General features: G+C 38.2%; 1 protein-coding gene across 4 annotated transcripts in view; it reads left to right on the top strand.

Moving 5' to 3' along the window:
* Positions 1–24,990, top strand: part of acsl1a (acyl-CoA synthetase long chain family member 1a) — a 215,758-nt gene that overhangs the window by 71,643 nt on the left and 119,125 nt on the right. For 2 of the 4 annotated variants that reach the window (XM_039751008.1, XM_039751011.1), the window contains exons 2-5: positions 8,241–8,454; positions 13,201–13,315; positions 14,861–14,925; positions 19,740–19,841. In XM_039751008.1, coding sequence (XP_039606942.1) covers positions 8,260–8,454; positions 13,201–13,315; positions 14,861–14,925; positions 19,740–19,841 — 477 coding nt within the window. In that variant the 5' untranslated portion in view covers positions 8,241–8,259. Of the gene's footprint in view, positions 1–5,210; positions 5,315–5,808; positions 5,829–8,240; positions 8,455–13,200; positions 13,316–14,860; positions 14,926–19,739; positions 19,842–24,990 lie in introns of those variants that run through there. The other 2 variants (XM_039751009.1, XM_039751010.1) reach the window with 2 other exon arrangements.

Genomic DNA, 24,990 nt, shown 5'->3' on the forward strand with positions numbered 1-24,990 from the left:
TAATTCTCCATCTTCCCGTGTAGGTAGAAGGCTGACCCTATCTTCACAAAATTTGGTTGGCGGCTTCCCTGCGCTAACCGAAACCGATGTACGTACTTATTTCGGTGGTATGACGCCACTGTCGTCCACCGTATTGAACTTTTCAACGTCAGTAATTCTCCAACTTCCCATGTAGGTAGAAGGCTGAAATTTGGCATGCTTATTCCTTACAGCTTACTTACAAAAGTTAAGCAGGTTTCATTTCGAAATTCTACACATAACGGTCATAACGGTTAACAATGTCCAGCATGTTGAACTTTTTTTATTTATGGCCCCATCTTCATGAAATTTGGTAGGCGGCTTCCCTGCGCTAACCAAAACCAATGTACGTACTTATTTCGGTGGTATGATGCCATTGTCGGCCGCCATATTGAACATTTCAACGGTCTTTGTTACTTATGGGCCCATCTTCAAGTACGGGGTTTCCCAACGCTAACTGAATCATACTTCCGTACATATATACGTCCATAGCCTGCAGCTCGTTCACCATGTGAGGTGGCGTTGGGTCCCCCATCCCTACGCCTCCCACGTTGTTGGCTGCCTGCCTATATAAGGCCGTCAATCGCTCCGGTTTATACATTCCCTTCTTTACTTCGCCACGGGATTTACGTCTCCCTGCTGATAACTACAGCCTTTTTATTTAATCCACGGCTTCTCCGCTGTTTTATTGTTCGTTTATTACGATTATAGTTATTGTTTAGGCATTTTAGAGTTACTTTACATTGTTCAGGTACCCATCTCCTTTATCATTCCAACCGTACCCCCATTAACATGTCTATCGTGGTGATCACCATCGATCAAAGAACTGTCACTTACCGAGTGGTTTCCATCCCTGGAGATAGCACCTACCTTTTCCATTCTCTGTGTTACATATTGCACGGCCATATCAGGCTCACTCTTGATTTTCAGAGTAACATTGTGTCTTATGTATTGAATGAATGGGACAGGTTCAAGGTGTGGACTGATGACGGTACAGGAGATAATTATACTACACAGGAGCACTAGAAGAGTGAAATGCTTAAGCCCTTCACCTATGGTTCTGCATGTGAGTTGATGGCTGCCGCTGAATTGTTCGGTTGTCGCTTTAAAGTGTACTGAAATGGTCAAATATTTTACACCTTTCGACAACTGCCAGTGCCTGTTAAACATCTTAGACTCACAGGTGACGATTTCAGTAGTGGACACTTTGATGTTTATGAATGTTTAAACTCTCAAAAGCTGGATGTGAAGTTATCGATGAAACCGGTTGTATGCTTACAACGCTTGACAGATGCCGAATGTCTGTTCAACACAAGTCCTACAAATACTGTCGTAATTGAAACAAACTATGAAACTCAAACCGATTATGACAGCAGCAATCCAAGCTGTGAGATTTGAAACAAGATTACTGTTCAGCTGGCCAACTGTACGTTGCATGCTCAAGAGTAAGCTCAGCGCACAGCTTGGTCATATTACAACCGGAGGGCCGAACTTAAAATGTGGTAAACAAAGAGATCCTTAACAAATAATTATTGGTATATTTTCCCTCAGTTTAAAAAGGATTAATTTTCTTCTTAATAAAAATTTTAAGTCAGTACTTTGCCACTGCGAAGCGCGGGTATTTTGCTAGTATATATATATATATATATCTATATATATATATATATATATATATATATATAATATGTATCTCTCTCTCTCTCTCTCTCTCTCTCTCTCTCTCTCTCTCTCTCTCTCTCTCTCTCTCTCTCTCTCTCTCTCTCTCTATATATATATCTATTTATATATCATTTTTAATAAATGGTTATTTCATCTCCGTTTCAACAATACAGAGAGATTAAAGTAATCCAACTAAACAAAGAAAACTGAGGAAAAGTCTTTTCAAGATCTTCTGTAAATGTCATTCTACAAAAATGCCTATTCTAACTGAGGAAAAAGATAGGACACCCTTGCCCCTAATAGCGAGTGTTACCTCCTTTGGCTGAAATAACTGCAGTGAGGCGGTTCTTGTAGCCATCTACCAGTCTTCGACATCGGTCTGAGGAAATTTTACCCCACTCCTCAATGCAGAACTTTTTCAGCTGTGAGATGTTTGAGGGGTTTCTTGCACGTACAGCCCTTTTCAAGTCACCCCACAGCATCTCAATGGGATTCAAATCTGGACTTTGACTTGGCCATTCCAGGACTCTCCATTTCTTCTTTTTCAGCCAATCTTTGGTTGATTTACTAGTATGTTTTGGGTCATTGTCATGTTGCATGGTCCAGTTCCGCTTCAGCTTTAATTTTCTAACTGATGGTCTCACATGTTCTTCAAGCACCTTCTGATACACAGTAGAATTCATCGTGGATTCTATGATGGTGAGCTGACCAGGTCCTGCTGCAGCAAAGCAGCCCCAAACCATGACACTTCCACCTCCATGCTTCACAGTTGGTATGAGGTTCTTTTCTTGGAATGCTGTGTTTGGTTTACGCCAAACATGTCCTCTGCTGTTGTGTCCAAATAATTCAATTTTGGACTCATCTGTCCAAAGAACATTATTCCAGAAGTCCTGGTCTTTGTCAACTTTATCTCTGGCAAATGTCAGTCTGGCCTCGATGTTTCTCTTGGAAAGCAAAGGTTTCCTCCTTGCACACCTCCCATGCAAGTTAAACTTGTACAGTCTCTTTCTGATTGTAGAGGCATGTACTTCTACATCAACAGTAGCCAGAGCCTGCTGTAGTTCTCGAGATGACACTTTAGGGTTTTGGAGACCTCTTTTAGCATCTTGCGGTCTGCTCTTGGGGTGAACTTGCTGGGGCGACCAGTCCTGGGCATGTTGGCAGTTGTTTTGAAAGCCCTCCACTTGTAGACTATCTTCCGGACAGTGGAATGGCTGATTTCAAAATCTTTGAGATCTTTTAAATCCCTTCCCAGACTCATAGGCTGCTACAATCTTTTTCTGAAGTCCTCTGACAGCTCTTTTGTTCTCACCATGGTGCTCACTCTCACTTCAACAGTCAGGAGCACACCAAACTAAATGTCTGAGGTTTAAATAGGGCAAGCCTCATTCAACATGCAGAGTAACGATCTACTAATTATGTGCACCTGGTGTGATATACCTGTGTGAGATCTGAGCCAATTTAAGAGGGAATACATGTGAGGGTGTCCTATCTTTTTCCTCAGTTAGAATAGGCATTTTTGTAGAATGACATTTACAGAAGATCTTGAAAAGACTTTTCTTCAGTTTTCTTTGTTTAGTTGGATTACTTTAATCTCTCTGTATTGTTGAAACGGAGATGAAATAACCATTTATTAAAAATGTTACAAAAACCACATGCTTTCAAAGGGTGTCCTAATGTTTTCACATGACTGTATATATATATATATATATATAATCTTTTAAGTCATTTTTCCAGCACATTCCACAGATGCTCAATTGAATTGAGATCTGGGGAATTTTGGTGCCAAGTCCACACCTTAAACTCTTTGTCATATTCCTCAAACCATTCCTGAACATGTTTTGCAGTTTGGTAGGGTGCATTATTCTGCTGAAAGGTGCCACTGCCATCATGGAAATACCATTGTAACAAAAGAGTGTATGTAGTCTGCAATAATCGTTGACGTGTACCACCTACCTAAGAAATAAATGCCACACCCAAGATTCCCAGCAGAACATTACCCAGAGCATGACACTGACTCCGCCAGTTTTCCTTCTTCCCATATTTCATCCTGATTCCATCTCTTCCCCAAGTAAACAATCTACATGTACCTGACCATCCAAATGATCTAAAAGAAAACATGATTTATCAGCTCAGGCCACCTTTTTCTGTTGCTGCATGGAATTGTTCTGACATTCATGTGGTCATTGTAGGTACTGTTGGTAGCGTACAGGGGTCATTATAGGTACTCTGAGCACTCGGCGATCATTTATGTAGTGCGTGTTCTGATACCTTTTGTCTCATTGTTGGAGTTTTTTTTTTCTTTTTTTTTTTTCCAGGTATTTTTTTCTACAGTACCTTTTCTGTGGGATTGACTAACCTTCTCTCCCCATACATATCAGTGAGACTTGGATTCTCATGATACTGTTGCTGGTTCACCATTTGTCCTTCTTTGGACCATTTTTTGTAGGCACTAAGCACTGCATACCATGAACAAAATGTAAGACCTGCCATTTTGGAGATACTCTGACCAAGTCGTCCAGCCTTTACGATTTGGCCCTTGCCAAAATTGTTTAGATCCTTGCTCTTGCCCTTTTTTCCTGCTTCCAACATGTCACTTTCAAAAACTGGCTGTCCACTTCTTGCCTAATATATAGTATCCCATCCCTTGATAGGTGCCATTGCAACAAGACACTCAATGTTATTCACTTCAACTCTCGGCGGTTTCAATGTTGTGTCTGATCAGTGTATAGATATATATCTTGTACTTTCCATTTAGAATACGTCCATTTTTCCAGTTTTTTTTATTGAAATTTCAGCTGTTCAAGCCATTTTAAAAAAAAAAATGACCAAAAACTGAAAATAATGTAATTTTCAGTGTTAAACAGAAAGGTGTTTTTTTTTAGAGAATAAGTAATGGGTTAACAACCTACAGCTTTTGGAAGTTTAAATTAATCTATGAAAGTGGATGCAAACAATTTCTACAGGTGTACCAACATCTGTTGATTACTTACAAACCCTCTATCTTTAAAAAAATATGTTGGAGCAAGCTGTTTTGGAAGTTAGTTTATATACGTTTCTATAGACACACATATAGACACCATTCTTAATGTTTTGCTCATCATAGTATCAGAATCGGAATTTAACTTACGTTTTTAACCCATCACCAAACTTCCATTTACATGGAAGTAAAATGAATTTCAAGCTGTTTTTTCATCTGAAGTATTTTAGCCACAAATATTTTTTGCCTGAATAATGTTATCTACAAATTACAGACCATTTAGTTTGCAGGATTAAGCTCACTTATTTAGACATTCTATTTTGCTTAGAGTGTTGCAGGTGATGTTTGAAATTGTTTGTTTTCTGTCATAGTAAATGCATTGACAACAATTAAATTTTTTTTCTCAGTCAACTGCTTCTCCTTTTCCCTCTCCCTAAGTCTCTCAGGGTGACAGGGTTGCTTGATCTTTTATTGGCTCTCTGTCTAGGCAAGCCAAGTTTGGAGTTACCTTTTGCCTGGTAGGCAGTGAAAGTAAGGGGGTGGGAAGATTATCATATGATCATTTTTCACTGAAGCTCTTCACTTAAGAGGAAACAGCAGCTGATTTGTGTCAGACTAGCAGTTTACTCCAGCTGAGACCCAAGAACAACGCACATGGTAAGCGTTCTCTTTAGCTATATCTGACAATTAATAATGACATAGTTGATAGTGAGAAATGGAAACCCATGCTAATGGAAATTTTGACAGATAACTTTCTCTTTAAATTTGGTTTTTGTAAATAAAATAGTTTGCTTTATATTTAATCTCCAGTTTCTTACTTTTAATTCCATATTGTCTTAGCTGCAAGGAATTTCATATAGCAGCCTGGATTTTAATAGGTTTATACATACAGTATCTGCAAATGTATTTGCCCAAGATAACTGGAATTAGACATTAACCTCACTGAAAGCAGCATATTTTTGAGCCATTACAAGGCTATGCCAAAGTTACTATGTACTTGTGACTTTCCTGAACAAACAGTACAATTGACATTGAAGTATCCTGTGACCTGGTTGGCTTGTCTGGTGATTGTTTATTAAGCAACACAACAGGATGGAGGTCACTGGATTTATTTAGAACCAGACTTAAGCTGTGCTGTTCAAGGTATTGCAAGACTATATACACTCTGCAGGTGCTGTCTAAATTACATATCATGGTTATAATAATTACATTGTTAAATATAATCGTTAGTGTGTGGGTTTTGTTTTTTTTCCCCTACTCATTCAGGACATGTCTTCTGACTGCTTTTTTGTTGTATATATTGTTTATTGCTTTCAATCAGCATTTTTTCATGGATCATGTGCTCTTTTGAAAAATGAAAGATTATAAAGTGATACAGTTTATTCAGGTTACTTAAACCATGGCTGAATGTTTTTTGTATCCTACTAATTCTTGCTTTGTTACTTTTTAGTCCAGTCTAGTTCTTGAAAGTTGCAACTGTATAACTGTAAATATGCACTTTATAATATACTGTAATATATTGGTATAATATACTGTAGTGTACAATCCACTTTCAGTGGACTCCATAATGTTTTGGATGGCGTGATGACAAGAGTAGTTAACATTGTTGCCTTATATCTTTGGGAGGCTGAGTTCAAATCCAGTCACTGTTTGTATGGAGTTTACATACAGACACTGATATTTATTTTGTGACTCTATACTTACCCTGACTGAAAGATTATGCTTGACTTTGACTGTAATACACCCCTTCCAGAGTTGATTCCTGCAGTGCTATCAGGTATGGCATTGGCACTCAGCATCTTGAATTGAATTAAACAGGTACGGTAAATCAATGGATGCTTTAATGTTTGTACAAAATATAAAAACTGAGTAAAATGATTTTCAGCTCCTGCACTAATAATTGTTCGGCTTGCTTTGACAGGATGAGCCTGCCAATGTACTGATCATGTATAACTTAAATGAGAAATATTACTTTACAGAGCACTAAAGTTAATGTTTTTCTGTAGGTAAGGCAGATATGTCAGTGAACATGCCCTTTCCCTCCTTGCGTCTAGTACTGCTGCGACGTGCACAGCATCATTGCAACCGTGAAGTAGTAGGGAGGCTAGAAAATTGAAAGGAGGAGGGAGAGAGGGAGGGTGGATGGATGGATGGACGGATGGATGGATATAAGAGATGTATATTGAGAGGACTTGGAGTTATGATCAAAAATGTTATCACAACACATTTTTGTATATCAGTAGTCATATTCATTTCTTAGTTAAATTTGAATAGTCTTTTGAACTTTGAAGATACCAAAAGGCTTATTATTGTGTAATGTACAGTAATAAATTACCTATTACCAGAAATTAATATTAGTGAGTATAAGTAAAATAAGTAAATAAAAACTTTTGGTTGTTATTGTAACAACCAACAGATGTATGAATAAGAACCGTTATAAGACATTTATCTGACATAGGCATAAAAGTAATTTTGAATTGATTATTCACAATAAAAGAGGTATAGCATATTAGCACCTCATAGTGAACAGCTGGGTTAGTTTTTTATTTAAAAGTTTTTGGCTATGAATACTTGTCTGTTTGTGGCTTTGGGTGCTCTGTGCTAGGATACAATGTTGCCATCTGTGGTGAAAGAACTGTCTGAGGGGAAACTATGGCAGGGGTGGACAGGCACCGTTTAGTCAGAACAGTCACTGTGGTAAAGGGTTATTTGCGGCCCTTCCACAGGGGTGGACAATATAGCTAAAATAGTTAATATATTAATTATGTTGATTTTTATGGTGACATGTTAAATATCTTGATTTTTATAATGATAATCCAATATACAATAATGGTTTATGGACTTAGAAATAAAAATATTATTTCGATTAAAATACAATCGAAGGGAATGTGCATAGAATTTATAGGATCCATTTAACCTTGTATTTTATTTTAAGCAAACAGATAACCGTTAAAAATGAATGTACATTTGAGCAAACAAAATTTAACGCAAAAGTGATGTGATATTCATATGTTTATATTGTTTTCCTTAACAGTGTTTAACTTGACATTTCCTGTAAATAAGCTGACAACTACATGGTGAAACATACCTATAACCTCCTATTATTAAAGTTTTAATATTTTTGTGTGTATGTATGTAGCCACGTTAAAATTAGCACACACAAATTCTAAAGCCTCTTTTGCAGTTATTTGTCATAGAAGAGATGGTAGGGAAGTAGTATTCTTGCATACACAGACAATCTATGTTGATGTTGTTTTTTTTCTTTTTCTTTTTAATTAAATTGCATGTTTTAAATCAGATATTAGAATATAAAAGAGATTTAACATCAACTTGGAAACTTTTTCAAATTGTCACTCTGCCCATTATAAATGTTTTCCTGTGACTTCTAAAGTGTAGCACCAGGTAGGTTGAAGACCACTGTCTTGTACCAAGTGTTTATGGCGTACATGGCATTCTTTATTTGAAATGTTTTTGTGCTTGTAATTTCAGTAAAATAGTTCCTTTTGCTTTGTAGGTATAAACAGTTTGGAATCAAAATGTTAACCATCTATTTGTTTGTCTTTTTTTTTTTTTTGTTTATTAGTTCATAACAGAGTAATACAATGCAAGCCCACGAGCTGTTGAGACACTTCAGACTACCAGAGCTGGGAGAAGTTCGCCAGTATATGAGAACACTACCTACAAATACATTGATGGGTTTTGGTGCTTTTGCTGCTCTTACCACATACTGGTATGCAACTAGACCCAAAGCACTGAAACCACCCTGTGACCTTGCCATGCAATCTGTGGAAATTGAGGTAGGCCCATTTGTTTGGCTTAATAATTAAACTTTTTTGTGGCTTATAGACACATATTTGTTTAGTTTGAGTGATTTTAATTGCTGGTGAGAATTTCATGCAGTAAGATTTGTATGCATTCTGTGCTACAATTTGTATGTCTATGGTTGAATAGTATGAGAAGGATCTAGTTGAAATGTCTCTTGTTCAAAATAAATAAAATACTGCTTATTCTAATTGTGGTGATACTGTGTGTGCAGTTGTATCTTTATCAGGTTATGGGTCATTTTTTGATATTGGTGCCAAGATTAGTGTTTTATTTTACATAAATAAAACATGGTTGCAGTGTAAAACAGCATATGTTCTTCAATTGTGAATTATGAAAATGTATGACTGTCTTCAGTAATAAGTCTTTTCACATTTTAGATATTAACTAATTTACCTTAAGCAAACTGTTTTTTTACTAAAATGAAGTACATTTTTTTTTACGTCTGCACATATTTTCAGGAACCTTTTGGAGTAAATTTATTACGCAAGGATTCTGAAAACATTGTTATATACTACCTATTTCTTTTATTACTGACAGCATATTTGTCTTTGTTATGACCTTATTTTCAGAGTTCTCCTGATTTTGATATTCATTTTTTGATGTATGCCTAAAGTTGATATTATGAGAAGAGTGGTTACTAAGAAACATATTACACTCAACATACATTATTTGTATGCTTTGACCAGATATGAACTGCTCATTAGATAAATGAGAAATCACATGTGCTATGTTATCCAACTGGCATTGTCTGAAAAAGTTATTGCCTCCTATTTAAATCAACTCGGTTAATAGGATAATAATTAGAGTTAGCTGACTAAACGCGTTTGATTGCAGCCAGATTTTCTCAGTATAAAACTCACTTATTTAGAGACTTAACCTAACTGAGTCCTGTTACTAGCACAAAGACTGAACATGTACATTATATCACAATCAAGATTTATGAAGACATAAGGGGAAAAGTTGTTGTTACCTATCAAAATGTAGAATGCTATAAAACCATTCCTAAGGCTTTAGTACTGCACTAGACTAAAATTAAGAGCAGTAAGATCTAGGAGTAGTTCTGAATCTTCTCAGGACTAGCTGGCTTGCCAGAATTACCAGTACTCCAGTGGTTCAGCATAAAATCATGTGAATAAGTTAGGTTAAGCAGGTTATTTAATGTTAGTTATGCAAGTTCACAATTTTTTTTCCTGCTTTTTTATTTATTTATTTTTTTATGTTTTGATATAGACTAATATTAATGTATATACCAATGTTGACAATGTTCAGTACAACTAAACTTAAATGGCAGAGTTGTCAACCAGCATTATTTTATTAGGGTATTAAGATATGAATGGAACTTCTGTTTTTTTCCCCAAGTTTAAGAACAAATCAGTAATACTTAAATGATAAACTTTTCCACAATCATGGCATTAACTATTAAGTCTACTCAAACGTGATAGACTGGGTCGTAGAATATTTATTTAAAAAAAACAAAAAAAAATGGTTTGTCTTTTTGCATAACATGTGAGAAAGTGACTATTACCACCACCTGTTTGTCTGCTTCTTCATATAAGCAACTACATTTACTTACATAGCATACATACAATCTAGCTCAAAAAATCATTAAGATTAGGGGACAAAGAATAAGTAACAAAAAAGAAAAGGTATGATCAGATGGCCGGTAAGACAGGAAAAAAAAAAAAACTCCAGTTTGACCACCCAGTCCCCACTGTGCATACAGCTTAACATAAATGTTTAAATCTGTCCTATTCATTTTCAGGCTTCACATGATAGGATTTGATGAAGTTTGTCTAGTAGACAGCTAAGACACCCGCCTTAATTCCATCATCATAGCTGGCTGCATGGTGCCTTGGTCAGGTGGTAGTGGAGCAAATCTCCACCACAGCAGAGAATAGTAGGGATTAGTTCAGATTGCGGATCCCTGAAAAATATGATTATCTATGCCCATATAGTCTTATTAGGAATACAAATAAAATATAGCCACAAAAAACAAATAAAAATAATGTGTGTTTAGTAGTTTTTTTTTTATTTTTTTTATATAATGTTTCACGATATTAGCCTGCCGAATTTCTATTGGAAAAGTGTTCCAGATTTTAGGTGCATAACAGCAAGAGGCCGCATCACCACTTCTTTTAAGCTAGACTCTTGAAATTATAAGCAGATCTCCATTTGAATATCTAAGGTTATGATTGTGGTTTAGGGGGACAGGCATTCTAAAATACAGATTATTTAAGGTTTTTATAAACCATTAGTAGTATTTTAAAGTCAGTTCTGAATGACACGGGTAACCAATGCGACAACGCTAAAACTGGTAAGATGTGCACAAGGTTTCTGTTTTCTAGTTAATATTCTGGCTGCTGCATTCTGCACTTATTGCAGCCTATTGATGTATTTCTTATGTATTCCATTTAGGAATACATTACAGTTATGTAGTTGACTAAAAACAAAAGCGTGAACTACCAGTAATTTAGTTATGAGAGGTCTAACTTTTGCTATATTTCTTATGTGAAAAAATGTAGTCCTAGAGATCTGGTTAATATACAATTCAAAGTTTAGTACAGAGTCCACGATTATTACCCCTAAATTCTCTTCTTCCGGCTTGACTTTTAAAACTAAGAGGTCAAATTTATTTCAAATACACTCAGCGTTTGACAACCACTAAGATTTCTGTTTTTTCCTTATTTAGTTTGAGAACATTTCTACTCTTCACAAATACTGCTATAACATTGGATCAGAGAGCCAAGAGCATCAGGGGTCATAAGACGCTATTGATAAATAAAGCTGTGTGTCGTCTGCATAGCTGTGGTAGCTCACTTGTGTTTTGAAATAATCTAATCTAATGGAAGCATCTATATTGAAAAAAGCAGTGGACCCAGAATAGATAGATAGATACTTGTGGTATACAATATAAAATATCATGGGTTTCTGAAGTACAATCACCACAACTAAGAAAGAATTTTATATCTGTTAAATAAAATTGAAACCAATTTAAGACACTGCTGCAGAGGCCCACCCTTTGTCTAATGTGGTTTATAAGAATACTGTGGTCTATGGTGTCAAACCCTTCACTGAAAGTCTAAGAGAACAAGAATAGATATATAGGACCTCTGTCTGCATTAACCCACAAATCATTTACTACTTTAGCCAATGCAGTTTCTGTACTATGGTTTGTTCCTAAACCTGACCGACGCTTATCAAGAATAAAATATTTGTTCGAGTAATCATTTAGCTGCTTAAAACTGCTTTTTCTAGAATTTTAGTTGAGAAAGGCAGATTAGAAATAGGTCTAAAGTCATCAGAGATAGAGGGGCCTTTGTTCTTAAACTCTGGTATATCTTTGGCAGGATAGTTCCATTTTCATTGAGATATCTTGAACAGACTATGCTGTATGTATTTTTGAAATTTCAAAAACTTTTATTTTAAAAAAACATTTTGTAAATTTTCGTAGTAGCCTTTCTTAAAACAGAGAAACATTATGAGTGACCTCAATTGCTGGTTAACCTTGGCAGAGATTATTTCAGAAAGGGACAAAACTGTACTTATAAAGTTAAAAGGGGGGTTGTTTATTTTAAATGAATGGATGGACCAGAAGGCAAAGACTGCTTATAGAAGTACTATACCCAAAAATATTTTGTTTATATGTCAATTACCCTACATGTTTTGTAGTTGGCACTGAGAGAAATTTTCAATCACACTTTCAGGAGAAACAAAGATAATAAAATAAAAGTTAATGATAAATACAAGCCAATGGTGAAAATATACAACTGCAAACAATATGAAAAGATCCATGGTTTTAAGAAAAAAGATAACTTGCATTACTCCTGTCACATAGTACATGCCAGTTATTTGCTCACAATATGGAAAACGCGTGCATTTTTTGCTACAATATCTACATATATATAAAATTCTTTTCACGTTTGAAACGTAAATTACGTATGACCACAGAACATATAATGCACTTGCACACTCGAGTTTGAAACGGAAATTACGTATGACCACAACAGTCAGGTTACACAGAGAAAGTGAGACAGAAGCAGATCGAGAGAGAAGGCTCGCAGGCTTGCTACAACAGTCAGGTTACACAGAGAAAGTGAGACAGAAGCAGATCATGAGAGAAGGCTCGCAGGCTCGCTGATCAACATATACGACAATCACAATTGAGGGCCTCACAAACATCCGAACAACGTGCTGAACAGTATCGAATTTGACGTATGCAGTATTCATAGGCTACCATGTCACACAGGCGTCAGGGTCTGTATATGGAGGGATTCAATTATAACATTGAAAAAGATTATTGCCTACATCCAAAAGTTACAAAAAGGAGAAATGGACATCATGTGTGAGTACTGCCAAGCACAGAGGGTTAAATTTGAATCACGTGGGGATGTGTTGTTCAGAAGGCATTAATGCCGTTGCCTCATGAGAGCCACACATTTTCCCCTTCTACTCAGTGAGCGAAGCCACTGGGTAATCTGCTAGTTGTTAAATAAATTCAGATCATAAACAGGAAACACAAGTCAAATGGGACTGAGTTTTTTGGATAGAAAACAGGACTTTTGACCAATAAATGAAGGGGAGAGGTATAGCCTCAGTTTCCATCTAGATGTATAATGACTTTATCTCTGCTGAAATACACTTTCAGCATTAGTCTGACCTATTTCTTACAAGTTGATGCATATGAGTTGTAATATTTGAACAGTACTTTTATTTTCAAGGGTGGTGAACGTGCCAGGAGATCTGCACTGCTTGACAATGAAAAGCCCTTGGAATACTGCTACAGCGATGCCCAAACAGTTTATGAAATGTTTCTTAGGGGTTTGCGTGTATCAGGTAAGAAATTATTTTTCATATTCTATTCATACTTTAATTCTAAAAATCATTATACTGTTCTTGTCTATAACTGACAATATTGTAATCATTGTTTTAATCTTAGAGTATATGTATTTTAAGTACCAAAATATTTTCCTTAATATTTTCCTTAATACTATCATCATGTTGTTGTTCGGATTTGGTTTAACTTGAGTAATAATTGTCACCATTATTGCATAAGGGCAGATTCAGACTACTAGGCTTCACCTCCAACCTTTGTCAGTCTCTGTTCTCTTAAAGGCAATATTTTTTTATTGGTGTACCTATATTTTCTGCCATAAAACTTTTTCTCTCACTGTAGAATGGTATTCAGAAGCTTAATTTTTTCATACACAATGCCCCAAGCCCCCAAGTTCCAATCACCAGGGATGTCAAGATACCAGAATTATATAATTCAATAAAATATCAGTGAAATTTCACAATACTTTGATACCTTTTACTACCACAGCAGGAACAAAAATCCAGTTCAACCACTTTTTCTTAGAAGTACCTCCGTTTTTTTAAATGAAAAATATTGTGCCTTTTTGTAACAGAAAATAGGCTTCTGTATAGAAAATAAAATATATAAATATTAATACATTTATACACTTTCTTGAATGACACATGTATCCAAGGTGACATACAACATTTCAGATACAACTGTCTTTGTTTCTGTTGTTTTTACAGTTGGAGCACAGGTAGGTGAAGTGACCTGCTCATGATCACCTGGTATCAGTATCAGGGTTTGAACCCCACAACCTCAGGGATTGATGTCCAAAGCCTTAACCACAACACCAGACTGCCATTGTAGTAACAGCAGCTTTAAGATACTGGTATACACATCAAGAAGTTACTCAACTATCATTTAAGTAAACTAGAATTGGTATTCACTTGAATTCTAGATTGTAGATTACATTAAATTGGATAAGCTTTATTAATCCCATGGGGAAATTTAAATGTATATTACAGAAGATACATAAAAACAAGTATCCAGATTCACAGGACAGGTAATGCATCCAGTCAATAAATCGATAAATAAATGTAGTGATTACATTAGGTGGAAGCATTAAATTGCCTGATAGCAGTGGGCAGAAAAGATCCCATGAGGCGCTTCTTAGGTGAAATGAACCTGTGCTAAAAATACTCAAAGCGCCACCTGGAGTGGGATGGAGGTAATTTTTCACGATGACATCCAGAGTTAATCCAATTTTTATCCAGTGTTAATCCAATTTTTCATGACAACATCCAATTTTAATGTGTGATGGACATGGGGAACAAAGTCACTGGCAAACCCAGCAAATTTGCTGTGAAAAACACTTTGGCAAATGTTTGCTGATCAGAATTATTAAAGACCAACAATGAATCCATGTAATGTAATAGTTACTGCGGTGGTATTTAATTTTAGTTGTATTGTTTGTAGTTTGTATATCAGTATAATTTATTAATGTGGTGTTTTTGTTTTGTGTTTTTTTTTTTTGGTCTTTTTGTCCTTCCCCTTCCTTCTTCCAACTACGTTCTCTGTGAAAGATAATGGTCCGTGTCTAGGGTCAAGGAAACCTAATCAACCATATGAATGGATGTCTTATCAGGAGGTAAGAATTAAATTACACTGAAACCCTGTTTAATGCAATACAAGACCAATGGGCCAAAATGAAGTACCATATTTCTTAAGGTCATTGCGCAAGTTAGAGTGGGTTGGGCTTGGGGTCCTTTGATAAGCAATCCCTTTTAGTTTGCAGTCAGCAACATGGCTTGGTCTATTGCACACTGTGCTTTCGCTGTCGAAGACTTCTTCAAAACAATGAATCCATCATCAACAAGCAACACACCATCAGAACGCACTTCAGCATTCTTCCTAATGGTGACTTCCCAAATCTTAAAACAATTCTTCAGTGGATGGCTAAATTTAGATAGACCTCTGCATCGTGAGCGTGTTACAGTTTGGTGCGCTGTTGCAGAATTTAACATTGAACATTTGAAAAAATCTGTTATTTAATAAACCACCAAGAAAAGTAACATTGCAACAATGCACACTACAAACCGATCGCTGTAATCAGATGTGAAAACAAAATCAAGCCCAGTGCATTCTTTAATTGCCTTCCTACCTTATACGTCCAGCTCTCTCTCTCCCTCTTCCTGTGTGTGCGTGCGTCTCTCTCCTGCTGCCTGTGTGTGCGTGTCTCTCTTGCGCTGCCTGTGTATGTGCGCCTCTCTCTTGCTGCCTGTGTGTATGTGTCTCTCTCACGCACCTGTGTGTGTGTCTCTCTTTCGTATGTGTCACTCTGTCTCGCTCGCTGAACAGGAAATGCAAAGGGAGAGACTGAACACATACAAGCCGAAAGGGAAACTGGCTTGTTCGCATACCGAGTGTGTGCTCGTGAACCGAGGCAAAAGTTTTTTGGTCGTAAACCGATTTGTACGTGTACCGAGACGTTCGTGACCCAAGGTTCCACTGTGTGTGTGTGTGTGTGTGTGTGTATATATATATATATATATATATATATATATATATATATATATATATATATACACACTCCAGAACACTGACTAATAACAACTATCCATTTTCATATTTTAAACATTTGAAATGTGATACTTCTTTTGGGCTCACAATGTGTGTGTGTGTGTGTATATATATATATATATATATATATATATATATATATATATATATATACACACACACACAGTGCTTTCGGAAAGTATTCACAGCGCATCACTTTTTCCACATTTTATTATGTTACAGCCTTATTCCAAAATGGATTAAATTCATTATTTTCCTCAGAATTCTACACAAAACACCCCATAATGACACCGTGAAAAAAGTTTACTTGAGGTTTTTGCAAATTTATTAAAAATAAAAAAATTGAGAAAGCACATGTACATAAGTATTCACAGCCTTTGCCATGAAGCTCAAAATTGAGCTCGGGTGCATCCTGTTTCCCCTGATCATCCTTGAGATGTTTCTGCAGCTTAATTGGAGTCCACCTGTGGTAAATTCAGTTGATTGGACATGATTTGGAAGGGCACACACCTGTCTATATAAGGTCCCACAGTTGACAGTTCATGTGAGAGCACAAACCAAGCATGAAGTCAAAGGAATTGTCTGTAGACCTCTGAGACAGGATTGTTTTGAGGCACAAATCTGGGGAAGGTTACAGAAAAATGTCTGCTGCTTTGAATGTCCCAATGAGCACAGTGGCCTCCATCGTACGTAAATGGAAGAAGTTCGAAACCACCAGGACTCTTCCTAGAGCTGGCCGGCCATATAACCTGAGCGATCGGGGGAGAAGGGCCATAGTCAGGGAGGTGACCAAGAACCCAATGGTCACTCTGTCAGAGCTCCAGAGGTCCTCTGTGGAGAGAGGAGAACTTTTCAGAAGGACAACCATCTCTGCAGCAATCCACCAATCAGGCCCGTATGGTAGAGTGGCCAGACGGAAGCCACTCCTTAGTAAAAGGCACATGGCAGCCCTTCTGGAGTTTGCCAAAAGGCACCTGAAGGGCTCGCAGACCATGAGAAACAAAATTCTCTGGTCTGATGAGACAAAGATTGAATGCTTTGGAGGAAACCAGGCACCACTCATCACCAGACCAATACCATCCCTACAGTGAAGCATGGTGGTGGCAGCATCATGCTGTGGGGATGTTTTTCAGCGGCAGGAACTGGGAGACTAGTCAGGATAAAGGGAAAGATGACTGCAGCAATGTACAGATACATCCTGGATGAAAACCTGCTTCAGAGCGCTCTCGACCTCAGACTGGGGCGACGGTTCATCTTTCAGCAGGACAACGACCCTAAGCACACAGCCAAGATATCAAAGGAGTGGCTTCAGGACAACTCTGTGAGTGTCCTTGAGTGGCCCAGCCAGAGCCCAAACTTGAATCCGATTGAACATCTCTGGAGAGATCTTAAAATGGCTGTGCACCGACGCTTCCCATCCAACCTGATGGAGATTGAGAGGTGCTGCAAAGAGGAATGTGTGAAACTGGCCAAGGATAAGGTGTGTCAAGCTTGTGGCATCATATTCAAAAAGACTCAAGGTTGTAATTGCTGCCAAAGGTGCTTCGACAAAGTATTGAGCAAAGGCTGTGAATACATGTACATGTGATTTCTCAGGTTTTTTTTTTTTAATAAATTTGCAAAAACCTCAAACTTTTTTCATGTTGTCATTATGGGATGTTGTGTGTAGAATTCTGAGGAAAAAAATGAATTTAAATCTTTTTGGAATAAGGCTGTAACATAACAAAATGTGGAAAAAGTGATGCACTGTGAATACTTTCTGTGTGTGTGTGTGTGTGTGTATATATATACACACACACACATTGTGAGCCCAAAAAGTATCACATTTCAAATGTTTAAAATATGAAAATGGATAGTTGTTATTAGTCAGTGTTTTGGAGTTACATGACAGACAATCTAATGCTTATTTCTAGCACTTCATCCTACTCGCAATATAATCTGAATCATTTTGTAATTGAACAAATTATTTCTTTCAATAATATCTCTCTGCATTCATACATAGCTGCTTTGCTTCATTATGTGTAACCTTTCAAAGAAAAAAGCACAGAAGGTTTCCAGCAATCATTATTGTTGGCTCCAAAACAGGAGTAAACATCACTATGCAATTTTTTTTTCTTTTTTGTAACAGGCTGGTTGACTTGCTGAGTATTTCAAATTGAGTACGTCTGAGTGGGGAAAAAGAAATGTGACTAAGTCTTTATAAACTATTTCTACACTTGTGCAAACAATGCATTTTCTTCTTGGTTTTATTTAAATATCTAACAAAATCCTTTACTCTCTCCTTTACACCTCTTACTCAGAACCTCACCTTCACTTCCACTGCAACCAAGTGAGACTACCCCACCTAGTGCATCCTGGGTATGACCATCATAAATGAGGTTTTGCCTGTTTGTGGTTTGGTTGACTTCCTATTTCACATATTCAGGCAATATGGGCTGTAACCTGCCCATGCTTTTCAATTTTTATTATCATATCTCATCATCAAGGTTGAATTAGAGAAGACCACCTTTCTTCACCTTTTAGAGCATGCAATAAGGGCCTAATTTTTAACCTGGGTCAAATTGTTAATTTTTTGTTTAGCCAGGTGCTGCCTAAATAGTTGTTTTTGTTGTTTTTTTTTCTCCCCCTACTCTTTGTGGGTCTTTGGAACCTTTTGGAAAGTGACCCATTCTATACCTACCTTCAGACTCTGTCTCCAGCCATATCTTTGGCTTTTCTCTGGACCTCATTCACTCCATCTTGGTGCACCTTGGTGTCCTGTTACATATACATAAGCTACCTGTACTAAATAATCTAATTTGAGGATTAGTGAATGATATATCTGGATAAGATTTTCTGTGGGAAAGCAGCTAGTAATCTTAATATATTAAAAAATGGACTTAAAAAAAAATATTTGGAAAAATCTTTTTAGAGACAAGTGATATTTGGGAGCATTTCAAGTGCACAGAAGCATGATTACAGGGTTTGAAAGCTTCTGTGGAGGAGAATGGTATAAGCTTGCTTATCTGTCCTCCTTTGAGTCATATATCAATCAATCATCACATTAAAGCCACATGCCTAATATTGTGTAGGTTCCCCTTATGCTGCCAGAACAGCTGTGACCTGTCGACATGGACTCAACCTTGAACTCTTTGTCATGTTCCTCAAACCATTTCTGAACGATTTTTGCAGTGTGGCGGGGGCATTATCCTGCTGAAAGAGGCTACTGTCCTCGGGGAATACTGTTGCAGTGAAGGCATGTGTGTGGTCTGCAACAATCATTAAGCAGGTTGTAATTGTCAAAGTAACATCCATGTGAGCTCCATGACCCAATATTTTCCAGCAGAACATTGCCCAGAACATAACATGCCCTCTGTCAGCTTGCCTCTTTCCCATAGTTCATCCTGCTACCATCTGTTCTTCAGGTAAATGACCTACATGCACCCAACTGAACACATTATCTAAAAGAAAACGTGATAAATCAGACCACGCCACCTTCTATTGCCCTGTGGTGCAGTTCTGATATTCACATACCTATGGTATGTGCTTTGAATGGGTACTCTGTCTGGTCTTTGAGTGTGCATCCCCATATGCAGTTAGATGTGATACACTGAGTGTTCTGGCACCTTCCTCAAATGGTCAGCAATTTGTGCTGTAGTACTGTGCTGCTCTTCGGTGGGTTCAGACTAGACACTCTAGCCTTTGCTCCCCAGGCGAATCAATGAGCTTTGGGCATCCATAAACCTGTCACCACACTAAAGAGATACACTGACCCAGCCATCATAATCTGACCCTTGTCAAAACCACTCGTATCCTCATGTTTGTCCATTTTGTGAGGGATGGTAATAGTGGTGATTGAAATGTAGATGCAACATATACACAGTTTTATTTCTTTTCTTGCAGGTAGCAGACAGAGCAGAATTCTTTGGATCAGGATTGATCTACAAGGGACTCAAGCCTGGGCCAGATCAATTTATTGGAATCTTTGCACAAAACAGGCCAGAGGTAATTCCCCTACCCCAACCCCATTTCTTAGTTAGCTCCTATTGTTTTTGAAGAAATGCTTTATTTTCTGAATTTTCTGAGGTCAGTTTAAACTTTAAACTTTTAGTTGTACTCTTAACTTTGCTTAAATTGTTTCCAGCATATTGGCTTGTTTACTTACTTGTTTTCAATAGCATCACAGTCATGCAGTTAGTCTCCTAGTACAGATGTAGAGAGTAATTCACAAAGTCTATGGTAACCATTCTACACCAAAAATAAATTTAAACTATAAAATTACTGCTAATGATTACTTATTACATATAATGCTTTTGAGTGACGTTATATTAGAATGATAGAGCAAAAATTGGGAATTTGAGGTGCAACTGTTTTTATTTTTTAACTGAGTAATCCATTTTCCTAATCTTCCTATCCATTCATTTTCTTAACCCATCTATCAAAGAAAGAACAAGCATCTATCCTGACAGTAAGACAAGAACTGAACCCGGCTAGGACATCAAACATATTTAACATTTTGATGGGATTATTGTATTTTATGAGTGTACCTAAATTGTGAAACAAACATCCTAAGTCCTTTAATTATGACAGCAAAATTCTTTAAGATACACTATAGTTTAGTGACTGTAGAATACTGGAATGGTTATTTATTTTGAATGTATATATTACATCAGTATCCAGGTTAGATTGATTAATGACTCACTAAATTCTCCTAAATTTCAACTTGTAAATGTGCTTAATATTGTTAGAAAAGCAGTTGGTTTGCAGCAGCTTTGAAATCAATAAGCAGATTTTAAAATGGATTGGTGGATGGACGGATGGATTAGCCCAACATTTCTGTTCTTTAAAATAAAAACTGGAGTACAAATAGATGGGCCCAAAAAAAGAAGGGTGGAGCATGTATACTAATATAAGCAGTATACAGGCTGGAATTCTTAACCTAGATCTCTAATGCTGTTAGTAGTGCTGTTTGCTGCCCCATGCCAGAAGCATTCACAAACTGCAATTGATAAGTTGAAATCTGCAATATATTTTAAAGTTTATTAGTATAATTTTTGTAAAATATTACATGCTCATAGAGCATAGGCCAGGAATCAACAGTGGAAAGAACGTCAGTATGTCACAAAGCACAGTACACATGCCCACTTTTACCGGTCAGCCTTTGTGTACAAGTCAAGCAAGACATACAGTCATTATCATAATGAATTTTTTTAGTCTTGCAAGTAATTTTCTTAATGTTAGGCGTTTCTTCTTTTTGTTTTCCATCATTCATGTGACTTAATTATAAAGTAATGTAAAAACCCAATTGTCAAATTTATTTTACTTAGTTGAACAAAGTGATATACAGCAAGTTTTAAGCAAATATATTAATTCAGTAATTTAGACTAGTTTTAAAAAAAAAAATTCCTGGAATAAAATATAAAACTTTTACCACCATCAGAGTCACGCTATATATTTCTGAAAATAAATTACAATGTTATTAAAAGAAATGACCATTAAGGAGTTGTCCATGTTGAACAAGTCATGTTGTTTCAAAACCACCTTAAAGATTTTGGTCTATGTTGGACTTTGGTTGGGCAGACTGGGAAACAAACCTGAAAATTTAAGACCACTTCTTATTTTTTTGAAAGAATTGCCATCAGAAGTATTCTTGCAGTAGGTCTCAGAAGTCCTGGGTAATGTCTCTTAATAAATATATATTTTTAAATAGACTTTTGAATGATCTGAGCTCATTAGCACAGACAATAGTCAGTACATGAGGACTATATATATATTGTGGGGAACAGGCCGGACACAGACAGGTAGACATTGTTGCAAAGCACCACACATGTTTATTCACAACTATTATTTACAAAGTGAGACCTGGGGCACACAACAGCCCGTGTCCTGCCAGCCCTCTCGCTGTCTCTCCCCTCGTCACGCGCACAGCACTCAGCGCCACGTCCACTGTCAGAGACCCCCCTACTCGGTTCCGTTCACACATATCCCGGGCCTTTTCGGTGGAATCTCCTTTATTCTTTACGGGGACAGCTTCAGTTACCTTCCCTGCCACGTCCATCCTGCTGAAGACTCCAGCGTCGCGCCGATCAGCCCACTGTTTCAGTGTCATCACGGATTTGACCGCTTTCACCTCCAGCTCCTTCAATTCTCTACGGAGTACGCGCATTACCTGCAATAGCGACTGTGCGGGCTGAAGGCACCCAGCTCACGCAGAGCCGCCGGCAAGCACAGAAAGTCAGTTGGCAGTTGCCTTACCTGGCTGTTGGGCACATCTGCCGGCTGCCCTCTGGGGGGCCTTTCCTCCGGCCCAATCGGGTCCTTTCCCGGCATGAGACGGACATTCCTTGGTCCCGCCTCCAACCAATCATCGGCGGGCATGCACGACACACCATCCAGTCCCGTGCCTGTCTTGGGCCATCTTGTCTCTCCCTCTCCTAGTGTGGTGACGTGCCTCCGGGCAACCTCGCAGCTGCCGCGGCTTGTCGAGCTCCTTCCCCACAGCGTCGCCTGCTGCCGCCTCTGCGCTGACAAAGGCCTGCGGATCGGCATGCCTCTGCCACTGGCCCCAATCCGGGCAATCCTTACCTGCAACACAAAGTGTAAGTCCAGCCGCGCAGGGCCAACTGTCATTGGGCAGGGCACTCGCCTCCCGGGTCGCGTCTCTCCGAGGCACCTGCATCGTTGTGGCCGTCCTTGCCGTGATGCCGTCCCGGACGTCTTCAGAGAAAGCGTGCCTGCTGCAGTCCGGCAACGTCTGCTGTCGTTTCCCCTCACCAGGGGGATATGGCCATTTTGTGGAACGCTGGTGGTCCTTGGGGTGAATTGCTCTCGCGGGGTTGTGCGTGTACCACTACTGCGGCACGTGTCTGGGCTTACCTGCTGTTCCGGACTGCCCACAAAATTATTTTTTTGGGGTCCCTGCCTTGTACCAGGCAGAGAGTCCCATCTGGGATGCCATTGTGGGGTACAGCCCAGACACAGGCAGGTAGACATGATGTCTTAGCACCACACATGTTTATTTACAATCTTATATACAATAAGTACATATAAGTGCACAGACCCAGTGCCACAGCACCAATCACCCCTTAAGTCCTGGCCTTCTCACAATACCTTTACTCTTCTCTGGTCCGCCTCCACTCCTCTCCTCCGAGCTCTGTCCTCTTCCACCCGACTCCAGCCCACCATATGAAGGGAGGCAGCCCCTTTTATAAGCACCCGGATGTGCTCCAGGTGTCCTCCACTAATCTTCTGCCGGCACTCCCCTGTCTGGCGGAAGCACCAGCTGTGTACCTGGAAGCACTCCGGGTGTCCCCAATCCTCTTTCTCCCAAACCCCCCAAGCACTTCTGGGTATGGCGGAAGTGCTGAGGTCCAGGGCTCTCCAGGCATTGGGGTGCCCCCTGGCAGTGACCATGGGCCCCTACAGGGTTGAGCTTCCAAGCTCCCCACCCATGGTCCCCAAAGCAACCAAGGTGGTCACCCTCTCGTGGTCTGGAGGAGGCGTAAGCCCTCCTTCGGTCCGCCTTGGCGTCCCGGCTGGGTAGCATCCACTTGCCACAATATATATAGTAAAGTTTTACTTTTAAATTATGCAAAGAGTACGTGACACGTGTTTCGCCTTAATTCTGGACTAATCAGGCCTACACACTCACTGCACCCCCTCTCGGGAATCGGATGTCGGCAGCAGAGTCAAAGCCTCTTACGTTGCGCCACGGCGTGTGGTTCGTTTATTTGACAGCATGAAGATCGGGGTAATTACATTCATGGCATCCGTAGTCTGAATCACAATCTGATTGTAGGTAACCACCTGTACAATCAGATTGTGATTCAGACTATGAATGTCATTAATACATACGTATATATATATATATATATATATATATATATATATATATATATATACTAGCAGAATACCCGCAGTTCACAGTGGAGAAGTACTGTGTTAAAGAAGTTATGAAAAAGAAACGGAAAAATTTTAAAAATAACGTAACATGATTGACAATGTAATTGTTTTGTCATTGTCATGAGTGTTGCTGGCATATATATATACTCAGCAAAAAAAGAAACGTCCCTTTTTCAGGACTGTGTATTTCAACAATAATGTTTTAAAAATCCAAATAACTTTACAGATCTTCATTGTAAAGGGTTTAAACAATGTTTTCCATGCATGTTCAATTAACCATAATCAATTAATTAACATGCGCCTGTGGAATGGTCGTTAAGACCTTAACAGCTTACAGAAAGTAGGCATTTAAGGTCACAGTTCTAAAAACGCAGGACACTAAAGAGACTTGTCTACCGACTGTGAAAAACACCCAAAGAAAGATGCCCAGGGTCCCTGCTCATCTGCGTGAACGTGCATTAGGCATGCTACAGGGAGACAGGAAGGACAGCTGATCATCTTCGCAGTGGAAGAGCCCGGATCTCAATCCCATTGAGCACGTCTGGGACTTGTTGGATCGCAGGGTGAGGGCTAGGGCCATTCCCCCCCAGAAATGTCCAGTAACTTGCAGGTGCTTTGGTGGAAGAGTGGGGTAACATCTCACAGCAAGAACTGACAAATCTGGTCCAGTCCATGAGGAGGAGAAGCACTGCATTACTTCAAGCAGCTGGTGGCCACACCAGATACTGACTGGTACTTTTGATTTTGAGCCTCCCTTCATTCAGGGACACATTGTGAAACATTTTTAGTTTGTCTTATGGTGTTGACTCTTTTAGTGTTCATACAAATATTTACACATTAAGTTTACTGAAAGTAAAAACAGTTGAAAGTCAGAGGGCGTTTCTTTTTGCCGAGTGTATTTATATATATATATATATATATATATATATATATATATATATAGTACAAAATACCAGCGCTTTCAGAAATGGAGAAGTAGTGTGTTAAAGAAGCAATGAAAAAGAAAAGGAAACATTTTGAAAATAACGTAACATGATTGTCAATGTAATTGTTTTGTCACTGTTGTGAGTGATGAGTGTTGTTGTCATATATATATATTTATATATACTTATATATATATATAATAATATATAATATATAATATATATATATTTACACACACACATATAAACATATATATATACATATCTATACATATACACATATATACATACATATATATATCTACATATATACACATACATATACATAC

Source organism: Polypterus senegalus, chromosome 4, assembly GCF_016835505.1.
Source record: "Polypterus senegalus isolate Bchr_013 chromosome 4, ASM1683550v1, whole genome shotgun sequence".
NCBI lineage: Eukaryota > Metazoa > Chordata > Cladistia > Polypteriformes > Polypteridae > Polypterus > Polypterus senegalus.